This window comes from Bos indicus, chromosome 17 (assembly GCF_029378745.1).
Source record: "Bos indicus isolate NIAB-ARS_2022 breed Sahiwal x Tharparkar chromosome 17, NIAB-ARS_B.indTharparkar_mat_pri_1.0, whole genome shotgun sequence".
Lineage (NCBI taxonomy): Eukaryota > Metazoa > Chordata > Mammalia > Artiodactyla > Bovidae > Bos > Bos indicus.
The window spans coordinates 1,776,241-1,791,382 of NC_091776.1; the positions used below are offsets into that span (position 1 = coordinate 1,776,241).

The 15,142-nt window shown below is 35.2% G+C and overlaps 1 protein-coding gene across 1 annotated transcript in view; it reads left to right on the forward strand.

The window, feature by feature from the left end:
- TLL1 (tolloid like 1) overlaps window positions 1-15,142 on the forward strand; it is a 339,971-nt gene that overhangs the window by 264,935 nt on the left and 59,894 nt on the right. The window contains exons 12-14 of the mRNA XM_019978057.2: window positions 947-1,092; window positions 12,387-12,582; window positions 14,456-14,581. Of these exons, the coding sequence (XP_019833616.2) occupies window positions 947-1,092; window positions 12,387-12,582; window positions 14,456-14,581 (468 nt within the window). The remainder of the gene's footprint in view (window positions 1-946; window positions 1,093-12,386; window positions 12,583-14,455; window positions 14,582-15,142) is intronic.

Below are 15,142 nucleotides of genomic sequence, written 5' to 3' on the forward strand. Positions count from 1 at the left end.
ACTCATTAGAGATGTGTGGAAAACAACAATAACATCAAATGGCACAGGATTCTTAAACTTTGATTGTTTTTTCATAATAATATAAAATATTATGAAGAAATTTCCACTTCTCTTTGTACTGAGTTTGTGTGTATTTTATGCCTATACTGCAGAAATGTCCTGTTAAAGGAAACTGCATAGAAAATAATTGTGCACAGTTCTGGAGATTGCTTTGTCTAAACGAGAGAGTCAGAACTCAAGAAGAATTTACCAGATGCTTTGTTCTATAAGGTCTCTAAAAGAGTAAACCGGCATTGTGCTTCTTCTTGTCAGACCATGGGTGGAGATGACCCTTTTTGCTCCTGCCTCTGACAGCACAGAAATTTAGGCAGTTTACAAGAGAGACAGTCTGTGCTTCTCTTAGACTTTTAAGAGAACAGGAGCATTTGTTTCAGAGATTAGCTGTGTGGTCATGAAGGGTTTGGCTTGGGTGGAGCCACAGATGTTGCGCAAGAGGCCTGCTCACAGCAGGGGCCCAGGGAGTGCTGTGGGGCTTCTCTCCTGATGAGCTCTTCCACTGACTGAGGTCAAAAAACCTAAAGAAGCCATTCAGGGAATCACAGAGCAAACTCACATAGAATAAATTTTGAAATCTCAAAAAGTTTTTAAAGTCTAACAGAGAGGCTTGTTTTTGTAAAGGTGTGAATTAACAGTGGTTAAAAAATCTTATTTTCCTTTGCTGACTGTTATCTAATATTTATAGCTAAGTGGCTAGTTTTGTTTTGTTTTGTTTTTAATCAATGAAATACTTGGTTGATAAAAGTATTGGTGACCAGCCAACCTTGATTTTCATAACCTGGTCTTTATATGTTCAGCTATAGGCACTGAACTAAAATGCTATCTTAGAAGAAAATGGAAATGAAATGGCATGTCTAGGTTTATTTATTTATTTTTTTGCTTTTCTCAGCTATCTGTGGAGGTGAGATACATAAAAATGAAGGACAGATTCAGTCTCCTAATTATCCTGATGACTACAGGCCAATGAAGGAATGTGTGTGGAAAATAGCAGTGTCAGAAGACTGCTACGTCGGCCTGATCTTTCAGGCCTTTGAGGTAAAGTCCTTCAGGCAGCCTTTGTGGGGCACATCCTCCATAAATGACAGTGCATTTAAGGAAGCAAGAACTATGGAATCGGTGAAGAAGAGAAAGATTGCCTATAAAATGCAACATCAAGAGCAAGAGAGCTTTTTTTTTTCCTTTGTTCCTCTCATTGCAGACATTTTCAAGAAGATTAAAGTGAGCTTACATTATCTGTGCTTTTGAATTAAAATGTTTGAAGTACTGACAATACTTTCTTTTGAAAAATGGCCAGGCTTGTTTCACAAGAATGCTTGAAGAGTCCATTAAAAAAAAAAAAAAAAAACTCTTATTTCTCCTCTAAACTAGGAAGGAGGCTAAAGGTAGCTCATCTTTTTTTGTTGTCTTTAGGGGGAAAATCCATTTTACACCTTTTTTATTATTATGCAGAAAATTGATTATATCAAAAACAGGGATTTAAATATTCTTAGGAGATTTTTACTGCATCAAAAATATTTATTGAGGAAGAAACCAGCACCAAAATTGCATTATTAGATGAGGACAGAATAAACCAAAGGCCAATCAGAATCCTGGAGCAAAATCCGCATCCAAACTACTATGCTAGCTAATGAGTCATTTTTGTGTGATGGGGAGAACTGAGTAAGAGGTGAGAAGCCAAGAGACATGAGAATTTGTTCGGAACTCCTGAGTATGCTTAAATTATAGAATCAGGCTAGAAATTGAGAGCCCAAAGCAGAGTAGGTAGGAGTGATGAGGTGTTGGCAGTAGGTCCAGGAAGAGATCAAGATGCCATTATCGGAGATTATTTCTTACTGATTAGAGGTACTACTGGAGAAGGCAATGGCACCCCACTCCAGTACTCTTGCCTGGAAAATCCCATGGATGGAGGAGCCTGGTAGGCTGCAGTCCATGGGGTCACTGAAAGTCAGATAGGACTGAGCAACTTCACTTTCACTTTTCACTTTCATGAATTGGAGAAGGAAATGGCAACGCACTCCAGTGTTCTTGCCTGGAGAATCCCAGGGATGGGGGAGCCTGGTGGGCTGCCGTCTATGGGGTCACACAGAGTCGGACACAACTGAAGCGACTTAGCTGCAGCAAAGGTACTACTTACTGTCCGAGTGATCAGAAGTCTCCCGAGAACCCCACTTACTGTCAAGATGTACTTGCCACTGAATTGGTGATGTGAGGTGTCTCAGTCCCCAAAGCAGGAACCCCAGGGGAATATAGGAGTCACTTGAAAGCCCAGAAATGTTGTTCCCTCACCTGTAATCTCTGTAATATATTTTTTGGTTCTTCTCTACCCCTTTGCTTGTACCTTTAATTTTCATTTCTTTTTAATCATGAAAAAAATTCTCTTTTCTCCTATGATCAAGATGTTTATGCCCCTGACCACTTTGCATTTTTGGAAGCCTTGGTTCTGAGATTATTTGATTCACATTTAAATTTTAAATTTTTATTGGATTGAAGACATTATTGAAATAGCCATTTTATTGTAAAGAGTACTAAAATTTTTTAGGATTCACCCACGTTTTAGACCAAAACAACTGGTTCGCTGAAAAATTATCTAATGACCACATTACATGTATTTTGAGCTATTGAAAACATTGAGAAGAACTGTCTTCCAACAATACTCCAGTGTTTTATAAAATTCTATTACAGAAGTGATGTTAGCAAATGCATTCATTTGAGGCATCTAAAACTGAGATGCAGAAATTGCTGGCTTAGCTGGTTTGCAGTTTTTTGGTTTTGTTTCTTCTTTTGTTTCGATATACCAATATAGTAAGAGTTGCATTCTTCAAGAATAGGATAATGTAAGGACAAATAGGAAATATTTATACCTCAGGCACTTAGAACCATGCTTGACACATGGTAGTCATTTAATATACACTTCTTGATTAAGTGGATGAATAAGTTGTTACTACGCTTTGAAACTGAAGTAAGGTCATGTCATATAATAGTTCAATTGATAGTATATTTTATTTATTATCTCCAGTTCCCTGTCCTTTCTTCATTTTGCTTTATTTCCTTATGTTTTTCCTCCTTTATTTATACACTGGACATATTTGATTGTCTAGTAGGTCTCTTATCTTTGACTAACACTAACACCGTCTTTGATTGTTTAGTCTTACTCACACTAACCCAATCATCTTCCTATTTCAGTATTTAATGTTTCTGCATGTCACTCTTTTGCTATTGTCATTTAGTCACCAAGTCATGTTTAACTCTTTTGCAACCCCATGGACTCCTCTGTCCCTGGGACTTCCTAGACAAGAATACTGGAGTGGATTGCCGTTTCCTTCTCCAGGGGATCTTTCTCACCCAGGGATTGACCCCACATTTCCTTGATTGCAGGTAGATACTTTACCACTGAGCCACTGAGGACTCCCCATGTCACTATTTCCTCAAGGAATATTTCTAATTCCACTCTTTCTCTTAAACCCCAAGGCCAGTTCATCAACATATTCCATTTGCTTTGTATTCAAGATATCCTATACATATGATCACTTTACATTTACTTTCTTGCCACCACTGCTCTGATCACAGCCGCTTGCTTCGTAACTTGGTGAGTTCTTCACATCTCTACTTTTGCCTTACATATCCTGACACCCACACAACAGCCAGGATGATGCTCTCACACCATGAGTTATATCAAGCACTACTCTGCTTAAAGTTTCATCAAACACTACTGTCCATATGCCTCATGGAGAAAATCTTTGTGTTAGATTTTAAGGCACGTGTTATAGCACTGCTGGTCCTGAGTTCAGGGTTAATGAATTGGAATATCTGCGAAGGTAACTTTGAACAGAAACACACATAAAGCAAGGCTAAATGTTGATTTGTTTACAAAAATTTTGTGACCAGAACCTCTCAAGAACATAACCCTGTATTTCCCCAGGAGCTACAAATCAATATTCGCTAACTCGGTGTTTTTAGTGAATTAGTTGAACTCAACTATGGTGAATACTGAGAATTGGCTGTATATGTTTTTAATTTGGTCTAATGGTCATTAGATGGTTTGTATCAGTTAGTCAGTTATCTGTTTAAATCAATTTATTTTGTTTACATATTATATTTTCAATATACCGTTTATACATTTTATATTGAAAATGTATAATTTAAAAATGGTCTTTACTGTTTCTCAGTGTTTCATGTCTTTTTCTGACAAAACCATTTTTATTTACTGATATCAGTCTTTGATGTTTTTCAAACACTTTCTATTTTTATAACTTTTTAATTCCCTGTGTTACTCTCTCCCCTTTCAGATAAAAGGGCCCTTAAGATAAGCTAGTTCTACTGAAATCTACTATAAAGAACTTTCTCGCTGTTTATTATTTATGCCTTTCTGTGAATCTATGTCATGAATATTCACCTTTACTAATGCTACTTAGATTTTAATTGTAATACAAAAGAAATCTGAACAAGTGCTTTTGTTAATGAATTTCAGGTATGTTTGAGCAGGAAAGGACGCTATATGGGTGGTAATAAGAGTCCTAATATATCTATAATCATACCTTTTGGGACAATTTTCTTCTCTAGTAGTTACTAATACATTGATCCTAAGACCAGTACTGAAATGAATTTGTACATGAATGTAAATAGTGTCTAAAATCATTTTGAAGAACATGTCTTCTTTTCAACAGTAGTGTTGGTAAAGCAGGCTCGGTACTACTGTTTCACTTGAGCACTTTCAATATGCAGAAATACATAAGAGAAAAAGTTGGGGAGGCTATAAATACAACTTCAAAGAAATGTCACTAAAGCAGAAAGTGAATGAAACAAATCCAGAGCTTACTTATGTTTAATTAAAATCCCTACATACATTTATTTATGTGGGATGACACTTGAGGCACTTGTCAGTTTTTCTATACATTCTGATTTGGTTATACCTTGCTTCTGAAAACCATAGTGTGGAATAGTTTTCCTCATCTTTACTAGCAACTTTCTAAACCACATACAAAAGTTTTTTGTTTTTTGTTTTTTGTGGCACAGTTGACCTTGAACAACACAGGTCTGAACTACAGTTATCGACTTATATGCAATTTGTGTTTGATTAGAGATCACAATATATAAAGTCAAAAAACTAGGGTATAAATGGCTAATATCTCCAAACTGCTTCAGCCTCTTTCCCTTCAATGTGTCATTTATTAGTTCCTTTATTTTTGAGGCAGAGATTGCCGTTCCAGTTTTTCAACTGCACTAGGCTGACACCCCTAACTCCTACACTGTGCAAGGGTTAACTGTATTTTATAAATTACTCAGTTAAAAGTAATCCTTTAATTCTTTAAATATTTTATATTAGTTTAAATTAAGTAGGTTCATCTTTGTGAGTGAACTAGGAAGCCAAGACAAGGAGATCTTAATTAGTTAACATTTTTATGCTTGCCCTGCACTATTTCTTTGGATATTTGGCTAATAATACATTAATGTATTGGTGAAAGTGAAAGTCTTTTAGTCATGTCTGACTCTTTGCAACCCTATGGCCTAGGCAGTCCCTGGCATTCTCCAGGCCAGAATACTGGAGTAGATACTAGCCTTCCCTAACCATTGTTTTGGTTAATAACTATAAAAGAGAATTAAGTACCTCTCCATAATTTTATTGAATACTTTAGGCTATCAGTCTATTCTGAAAGATTAGATTAAATAAACCTGCCCAAGGTCACACAAATCTCAATTAGTAGCACTGAGATTAACAGTGCAATTCCATGGCCTGCCACTCACGCACCCATTTTGTCTTGCTAGCAAAATGAAGCATATATATTCTCTCATAGCATTAAATTCTTTCCCTTCATAGCTATTGTCATTTGTACATTTGTATTATTTAATCAATAAATGCCAATCAGTCAGGGACATGTCTGTTTGTTTATCACTGTTTATATACTATCAAGTGTATATTTATTATCTGGCCATTATAGATTTTCAATGACTCTTTACTAAATTTATGAGTGAGTTAAAAAATATTGTGTCATGAAGAAAAAAACTCAAATGGCAGCATTGAAAAACCTGAATCATATGAAATTAAACCTAACCACACCTTATGGTTTTGATTTCCACATATTTAATCATGTTTGTTTTTTCTCCACTCTAGTGTCAAAATTGTCTACTTAAAATATGCACAGTGTGAGAGTTGTGAGTTAGTTTTATTGGGGGCAAAATTAGGACTGCAGACTCTGAGAGAGACTGCTCCAAAGAGGCAAGGGGGAAAGGTCAGCATAGATGTTATTTTGGTGAAGGGAGAATGCATGCAATCAAGCACACAATTTTCCAAAAGGTTTCTACTAGTCTCATGAAGCTTTTGCTAGTCAGGAGCAATAGTCATCACCATGAAGGATTTTAGTGCTTTTCTAGATATGGGGAGATACCAGAATTGGGCTTGTAAAATCAGTTCCTGAAAACATCTATTTGAAGACCTGTCTTTGCTAGTTCTCCACCATCCTACCCCCACCTCAAGTACAGAGTAACTTGTTTCTACTCTCCACCCTGAACTCCTTTCAGAGAGTATTGAAAATAAGAAGCTGCAGAAGCATATGATTTAATCCTTGTAGAGGTAGATGGCAAGTGCCAATAGCAAGTGACAATTTTTAGTTGGCAATATTCATTAAGTACTAATAGTACTTAATAGTACAAATAGTAATAATAAGGGATTCTCTGATGGTTCAGGTGGTAAAGAATCTGCCTGCAATGCAGGGGACCCAGGTTCAATCCTTCAGTGTTGGTCAGGAAGATACCCTGGAGATGTACTAATAAAAATAATATTAATTAATAAAATATTAAACATGACAGTACATTTTAAAATAACCATCCTATTAAACATTTTTTCCTTTTTATTTAAAATTCCTTTTGTTATAGCTTTATCACGACTTTACTTTATTTTTCACATTATTAAAATTAATTTATTTTTAATAACACATGCTAATCTTGATTGTTTTTGTTAGTCATACTTTTCTTTAACATCTTCCCCTAAAGCAACATTAATGACTTAAAATTGTTCCAAGTGTATAGAATTTTGAGTTATACTAACTATAAAAGTTTAATCATTTATGTAGTTATAGTATTAATTATATTTTGAAATTATGTCCTACCACTCACTGAAGACTTATCACGGTAAAATAGATATAACATATGTACGCACAGTAGTGTTAAGTACATTCGCATTGTGTAATCAACCTCTAGAACTCTGTTCATGCTGCAAAACTGCAGCTGTTTACCCAGCAAGCAACAATTCCCCATTCATGCTCCCCCCAGACCAGGGCAATCACTGTTGCTTTATGTCTCTGTGAATTTGACTACTCTAGGTACCTCGTGTAAGTGAAATCATACACTATTTGAATTTCGTGTGACTTTTTAAATTTCACTAACTGTAATATCCTCAAGGTTCATCTATGCCATAGCACATGAAAGGATTCCCTTTCTTTTTAAGGCTAATATCCCATTGTATGTATAGTCCACAGTTTGCTTTTCCATTCATCCTCTGATGGATGTTTGGACTGTGTTCACCCCTTGGCTATTATGGATAATGCTGCTATTAACATGGATGCACAAATATCTCTCCAAGACCCTGCTTTCAGTTTTCCAAATGTATACCTGAAAGTGGAACTGATGAATCATATGGTAATTTTATTTTAAATTTTTCAAGCAGTATGGGAAAGCTTTCACTAAAACTATTCCCTAGGAAATTTGGACATGTCAGAGGTTTTTACAAATAACTAGATATTGCAGTAGATGTTTTTGGAATGTCAAATTTATTTGGAAATTTGATTATAAAATGAAAGCACAGTGTGTGAATGGCCCTGAAGCCCGGGCCTGATATCTTGCTCCAGGGTTAGCATTCCTTCAGTCTTAGTGCTCCCTGCATCACTGACCACAGAGCTCTGTACTGGCTGGCAGTGTTAGAATGAGAGGCTGGCTACTTTAAATTATGTTTAATTGATTTCAGATCTTGCTGAATAAAAGGACTTAGCTTTTCAATGCTTCTTCTCTAACATACCAGTCAAGATATGGACCCTGCACTTAATAATGAAATGTAATATCCATCTCTTCTGCCTAAGCTTTGTACTTGTTTTTCCTTCTTTGTGTATTGGATCTACTTCCAGTACCATTTATATGTCAGTTTCCTAAAAAAATATTCAGAGCTTAATATCACTTTTATTGTTTTTTATATATATACATATTAGGTCTGTTTACTTTAAGATAAACTTGCCACCCTCCTATACGGTTTGTGCTCTGATTACCTTAAAGTCTGTAATAGGTCCGTATCATCATCACATTTGCTACATGTGTAATTGTACGTAACATTGCATTCAGGTTCCAGATCTGTGAACTATGTCCATGCTTCAAAGCAAGAAGAAACTTTTTCTTTTTTTGTCTTTATGAATTATTGACTTTTCTGTTCTTTTCCCCATTATCCCTAATGTAACGTAACATCAAGGAATTTATCCACTTTTTAGCTTTGAACATATCTATTTCTATCTATGCTGTATACTGGAGAAGGAAATGGCAACCCGCTCCAGTATTCTTGCCTGGAGAACCCCATGGACAAAGGAGCCTGGAGGGCTGCAGTACACAGGGTCACAAGAGTCAGGACACAATTTAGTGACTAAACTACCACCATCATTCTCTAAAACTGTCACACAAATAACATAAATGAAATAACTCAAACTCTCATTTGTGCTCACCATCATTACTGCTATGCAGATATAGCTAAAGAGATATTAATTGTAATTAACACCAATAGAGCAGATTTATTGTGCTGATATTGCATTAGGATTTATGTAATTAACCTAGAAAAATATGTAAACAGGAATCATGGAGGTCACAGGTGAGCTATCTGGGTCAACAACTGTGGCATTGGCTATGTGAGACTATAGTTTTATATTTCTATTGTTTAACCCAAGATACCAACTGCATGATACTTGATATGTAAGTAACATGTAATTCATAAATAAGTACTGGTAGAATCAATCTTAAAATTGATCACTTTTATACATTTTACCCATGAGATATTTACACTTTGTGTATCATATAAAAATGGACTTTTCTGGTGGCTCAGATGGTAAAGAGTCTGCCTGCAATGTAGGAGACCAGGGTTGGGAAGATCCCCTGGAGAAGTGGCAACCCACTCCAGTACTCTTGCCTGGAAAATTCCGTGGATGGAGGAGCCTGATAGGCTAAAATCCATGGGATCGCAAAGAGACAGAACTGAGCAACTTCACTTCACATCATATAAAATATTTAAAATTTTTGCTAAGTATAACTAGTGAATATGCTGTAAATTTAAAGAGAACTTTTGTGTAACTGTTAAAGGAACAAAGTGAGTGTTATATACAGGGAAATATGCATTATCCTGTTTCTTTGTAATCATTGATGAAGTGTAATTTGTTTTCAATATTGTCTATCTCATTTTCTTCATACTGTATTTAAAAGCCCAAAGCCTTTTAAATTAACCTTCTTTTTTTTTTTTTTTTTTTTTTACTTCTGGTATGACTTCTAATATGAAACAATGTGATTTTTTTCTATTAATTGACCTTCTCTGGCAGGCAGCTTCTTTCCTCACTGTGTGTTCTCACTCCCTTTCCTCTTCTGATATAACCTTTTCCTCCACTTCCAACATGATTCATGAGTTGCAAGCAGTTCATTCTGTGTTGCTCAAGCAGGTAAAGATAGGCTGGCTTGCTGAGACTTTGGTTATTTTCCCTACAGTTTTGTTACTGCTCAGTTTCACTTATTCTTCTATCAAGCTGTATACCTTGAAAGTTTCAGATATTATTTTATATGTCCCCTTAGCCAAAGAATAGCCTTTGGCCATCTGGAAATGTCCTCATATTTATAGAGAATTCTGATTTTGAAGAGAGTGTGTTAAAGACTGAGAGAAGATATGTTCTACCTGGTCAGATAGCCTTGTCACCCCTGGTGACGAATTCACTCCTCGTGCAACTCCTAGCTCTCCCTCACCTTCCTATTTAATAGCTACTGTCGCAGAAGTATGCTTTAAAAGTGAGACATTTTTAACGTTAAATACTTTCCAATTCTTTCCCATAATTCCACATACAAAGAGAGTACATTTTTATGGAAAAATCCGGAATTATGAATCCTAGTGAACTCCTACTGATAGTATAATTTAAAATCACAACTTTCACTCACCCCACCCCCAATTTTCATGCTTCCTGTCTTCTTTCACTTTGTGTTTTTCTATAGAATATATTACTTTCTAATATTTTATGATTATGATTTACCTTGTTTATTGTTCCTTTGCTCTCTACATGCCAGGATAATTTCCAGGACTGCAAGTCTCTATTACTTTGACAAATGATGCATGCTGAGCAGTGAGAAGTATACTAAGCACACTATGCATACTGAGTGAGAAGAGTGCCCAGCGTAGAACCAGGCAGTGAACATTCAATGAAGAAATGAATGACCCTGATTTGTGATTGGGAAAAGGACAGCAGCAAATGCAGTACTTAGTTCTAACCAAATCTGCTTCAAAATATATTCTGTTTGTCTTCATGCTGCCTAATGTGAAGACTATCATTGCTAATGTACTGACAAATCAGGAAATGACTTCTTCAACCAACTCTGCCACCAGTTTCATGCATACAGATTGTAGTTCATGGAATGAACATGTTCCCTGACATTTGTTTTGTGATAGGAGAATTCCATAAATTAGTGAAATGTATGTTGAATGATGGTTGAAAAGATGTGATACTTTTCATGGTTTATTAACTGTAGATGACTATGCTTTCCAGCTTCAAATATTTAATAAGTAGTTGACTCTACTAAGATTTTAGGGTTAGTCATTTTTTGGGGGGGGGATTTATATATATATATATTTTTAATGTATTTATTTTAATTAGAGGCTAATTACTTTACAATATTGTATTGCTTTTGCCATACATCAACATGAATCCACCATGGGTGTACACGTGTTCCCAATCCTGAACCCCCCTCCCACCTCCCTCCCCATACCATCCCTCTAGGTCATCCCAGTGCACCAGCCCCAAGCATCCTGTATCCTGCATCAAACCTGGACTGGCAATTCATTTCTTGTATGATATTATACATGTTTCAATGCCATTCTCCCAAATCATCCCCCCTCCCTCTCCCACAGAGTCCAAAAGACTGTTCTATACATCTGTGTCTTTTTTGCTGTCTCATATACAAGGTTATCGTTACCATCTTTCTAAATTCCATATATATGTGTTAGTATTGGTGTTTTTCTTTCTGGCGTACTTCACTCTGTATAAAATATAGAAGCAAGAATTTATTTAAAATTGTCTTATAATTTATAAAACAATTTGCAGATTTGTTTAGTATTTTAGGGCTAAAACAAACGTCACTCCTTTATAAAGGCCAATGCTGCTGCTGCTGGAGGTGCTGCTGTTTAGTCACTAAGTTGTGTCTGACTCTTTGTGACCCCATGGTCTGTAGTCCACCAGGCTCCTCTGTCCATGGTTGTCCCGGGCGAGAATACTGGAGTGGGTTGCCATTTCCTTCTCCTGGGGATCCTCCCTACCTATTAACTGAACCTGCATCTCCTGCTTTGGCAGGCAGATTCGTTAATACTGAGCCACCTGGGGAGCCCCTTATAGGCCAATAGTCTGAGCTAATATTTGCATTTAGTTGTTTAGGAAAGAGATTAAGCTCAACCAGGATGCACAGGTTGCAAGGAAAGATTCGGGGTAAAAGGGCTCATTTAGCAACCCCTGTGACTCTGAGAGGGCAGCTAGTGCTAGTTCCATAGTGGAGTCATCTCACTCACAGCTATGCTAACTGTGGATAAAGGATTCATAGACTAAGAAGAATTGTAGTCTCATATTATCAGATTTTTCTTCAGAAAGATATGTATAACCTGAAACTATGCAACATATTGATAAAATAATGCTTTTGTTGATCAGCTATGAGCAATTATTATAATTATTGGTTATGTTTCAGAACAAATTATGCATTGCTTATAGGATATCTAGCCCAGATTTCTAATGATAATTTTAAAACTGGAATTTTAAAAATTCTGTTTTCCAAAGAATTACTACTTGTGTTTTTATTCCATTTTAAAAGGCAGTAGCTTCTATGATCCTAATGCATGTGGATGCACTTTTTCATAGATATTTTCTCTGTCTTTACCAGATTAATACACCGTTTATTCATGGACAGTATGATATTACCATGCACAATTCATCAGAAATGCTCTCTTTTGTGTAAATAATTTGTTATATGGCCATGTTAGTACCATGGCACTGAGAATACATAATGCTCTTCTTATAGAAATTGTTTTGTCTGTTAATGAGATAGATCACATATTTTTATTATTACAGATTGAAAGACATGACAATTGTGCCTATGACTACCTAGAAGTTCGAGATGGAACCAATGAAAGTAGTCCTTTGATAGGACGTTTTTGCGGTTATGATAAACCTGAAGATATCAGATCTACCTCCAATACCTTGTGGATGAAGTTTGTTTCTGATGGAACCGTGAACAAGGCAGGGTTTGCTGCCAATTTTTTTAAAGGTAACTTAGAATCATTTAAAATGTAAGCTTCACTTTGTCAACAATAAATATAGTATTATGTAGTAAATGTATTTAGCTTTGAGGCAGGGAAGAAATAGAGTAATGTAATACTGAAGGGTGAAGTATGCAGTCTTCATAAATATATCAATATTTTTATGGTTTTTGATGGAAAAGTTTACTGGTTAAAAAAATAAAGAAAACTAGAATCTGGAGATTTGTAGCACAGGACAGGAAATCCATTAGGATTTTCTATCGTCTGTTTTTTAGGAAACAGTCAAAATAGCAAAATCCAGAAAGGGATATTCAGATAAGAGGAAATATTTGCAATATAATCAACAAAAAGTTTATAACCAGAAGGGGATTACTAACATATATTTCATCAATTTATTTCCAGGTGACAGCACTTTTATGCCATCCCTTAGCGAGTAGCATTCTACCACATTACAAATAATGTATGGCCTCCTTAGTAGGATATTCTGATCCCTTAAAATGTCTTTTTGACAAAGAATTATTACTAATTATCTTTAATTTTGAATTGTATAATCACATTTTATTTTATTTTCATGTCCTTTGCATGATGTATATCTGTAGGATAAAAAGAAAGCTGTTTCAGTGTAAATAATAGTATCAGATTTGCTTCTTGAAAATTCAAAGACATTTAGGTTAACTGTGTTATTGTAGAATAAAATTCTTTTAATAGAGAAAATAAATTTCCTCTGTGATACCTTTTAAAGAATAAGTGATGAATTCAGTTGTGTATGTCAAAGTGTGAAGAATATCTAGACATTTTTCTTATTTGAAGAGCAAATTGATTTCCCCTGGGTATTATTCACCATTTGAATTGAAAAGCAGAGAACCTTGGCACTTAGGGTATATGTATCCAAAGTATTAATTAAAATATTCATTTACATACTTTAAATCTTCCCCACATGTTATATTTTATAGTAGAAGAAACATACTATAAGAGTCTCTCATGTGATGTTTGTATTTGGTTATCAAAATGCTTAGTGTTGGGTGATACACAGTTTCTCCAGAGAATATTTTTTACTGTTTTCTTAATTCAGAGTAGGTTATTCCTAAAGAGTGAGATTATGAAGTACCTTGTCACATGTGTTTTTTTTAGAATAATATATATGTTTCACATGTCTATTTTGTATATTTTTTATGTTACCACATACAATTTAAATAATTAATGTTTATAAAATATGGAATTATGTATTTTCTGAATCAACATTGCTATATAAAAAATACTGAATGTTTTAATTTAAAGAGGTCTAGAAATTTTCTTAGTTTTTTTTCCTTTTTAATTGTTTGCCACCATAATTTATTTATTAATAATGCTATTTCCTAAAAGCATTTTTCAGGCTACCTAGCAAACTATACTATGAAATGAACAGATGAATTCATGTTCTTTCAGTAAGTTTTCTATTTAATTCTGAAAAATCTCTACGTCGTAGTAATCTCCTTTAACTTTAAATTCAGAAAAAAACACATGCTGTGTCTGAGATAAGGTGATCATCAGTTGGCTCAGTCCTTCTGATTCTCACACAATTTTTAGGTTGCAGTGACATGGATTCTTATATGTCATCCATCAAAGGCTTGCAAGTGTTTCCTGTTATTTTGTTGAAGAAATCAATTGTTTCAGTTTCATTCAAAACTATTAAAGTTTAAAAATAAAATAAAATTTAAAAAATAAAAATAAAAAAAATAAAAAATTACTTCATCTCCCTAGGAAAAATAAATAAATAAATAAACCACAATGAGAGATTTTCTTATAAAAAAAAAAACTATTAAACGTCACATTTTCAAAAAATTTTGCACATTAGTATATAAAAACAAAATAGCTGGTCTCTAATTGTTGCCACTTTTATAGAGGAAGATGAGTGTGCCAAGCCTGACCGTGGCGGCTGTGAGCAGCACTGTCTGAACACGCTGGGCAGCTACCAGTGCGCCTGTGAGCCTGGCTATGAACTGGGACCCGACAGAAGGACCTGCGAAGGTGGGGCTGGATTTGCACATGGTGTTCCCTGCCTGAAACCCTACCCATGCCTTTCTCTCATGCAATCTCATTCTCTTTCTCTCTTTCTGCCTCCCTCTTAAGCAAGAATAAAATAGACACAGTTACAAAGAAAATATAGTATCTTTAAAACAGAGGATATTGCATACAAGATAAAAAGAAAGTTATGTAGCTATTTCTATGTGACTCCTAACATAAATATTTTTACACTTTAGAAATATGCCAAATATGGTAAACCTGAAAGTACAGGTAGCTTTAAAAATATATGTATAAATATGATAATCTTTTTTTTTTCTAGGTTAGGTCCACATCTTTATTTTTTTTTTTTTTAAACTTTACAAAATTGTATTGGTTTTGCCAAATATCAAAATGAATCCGCCACAGGTATACATGTGTTCCCCATCCTGAACCCTTCTCCCTCCTCCCTCCCCATACCACCCCTCTGGGTCATCCCAGTGCACTAGCCCCAAGCATCCAGTATCATATTAGTTGACTTGCATACACAGATACACATATATATGCATACATACACAAAGGCAAGTA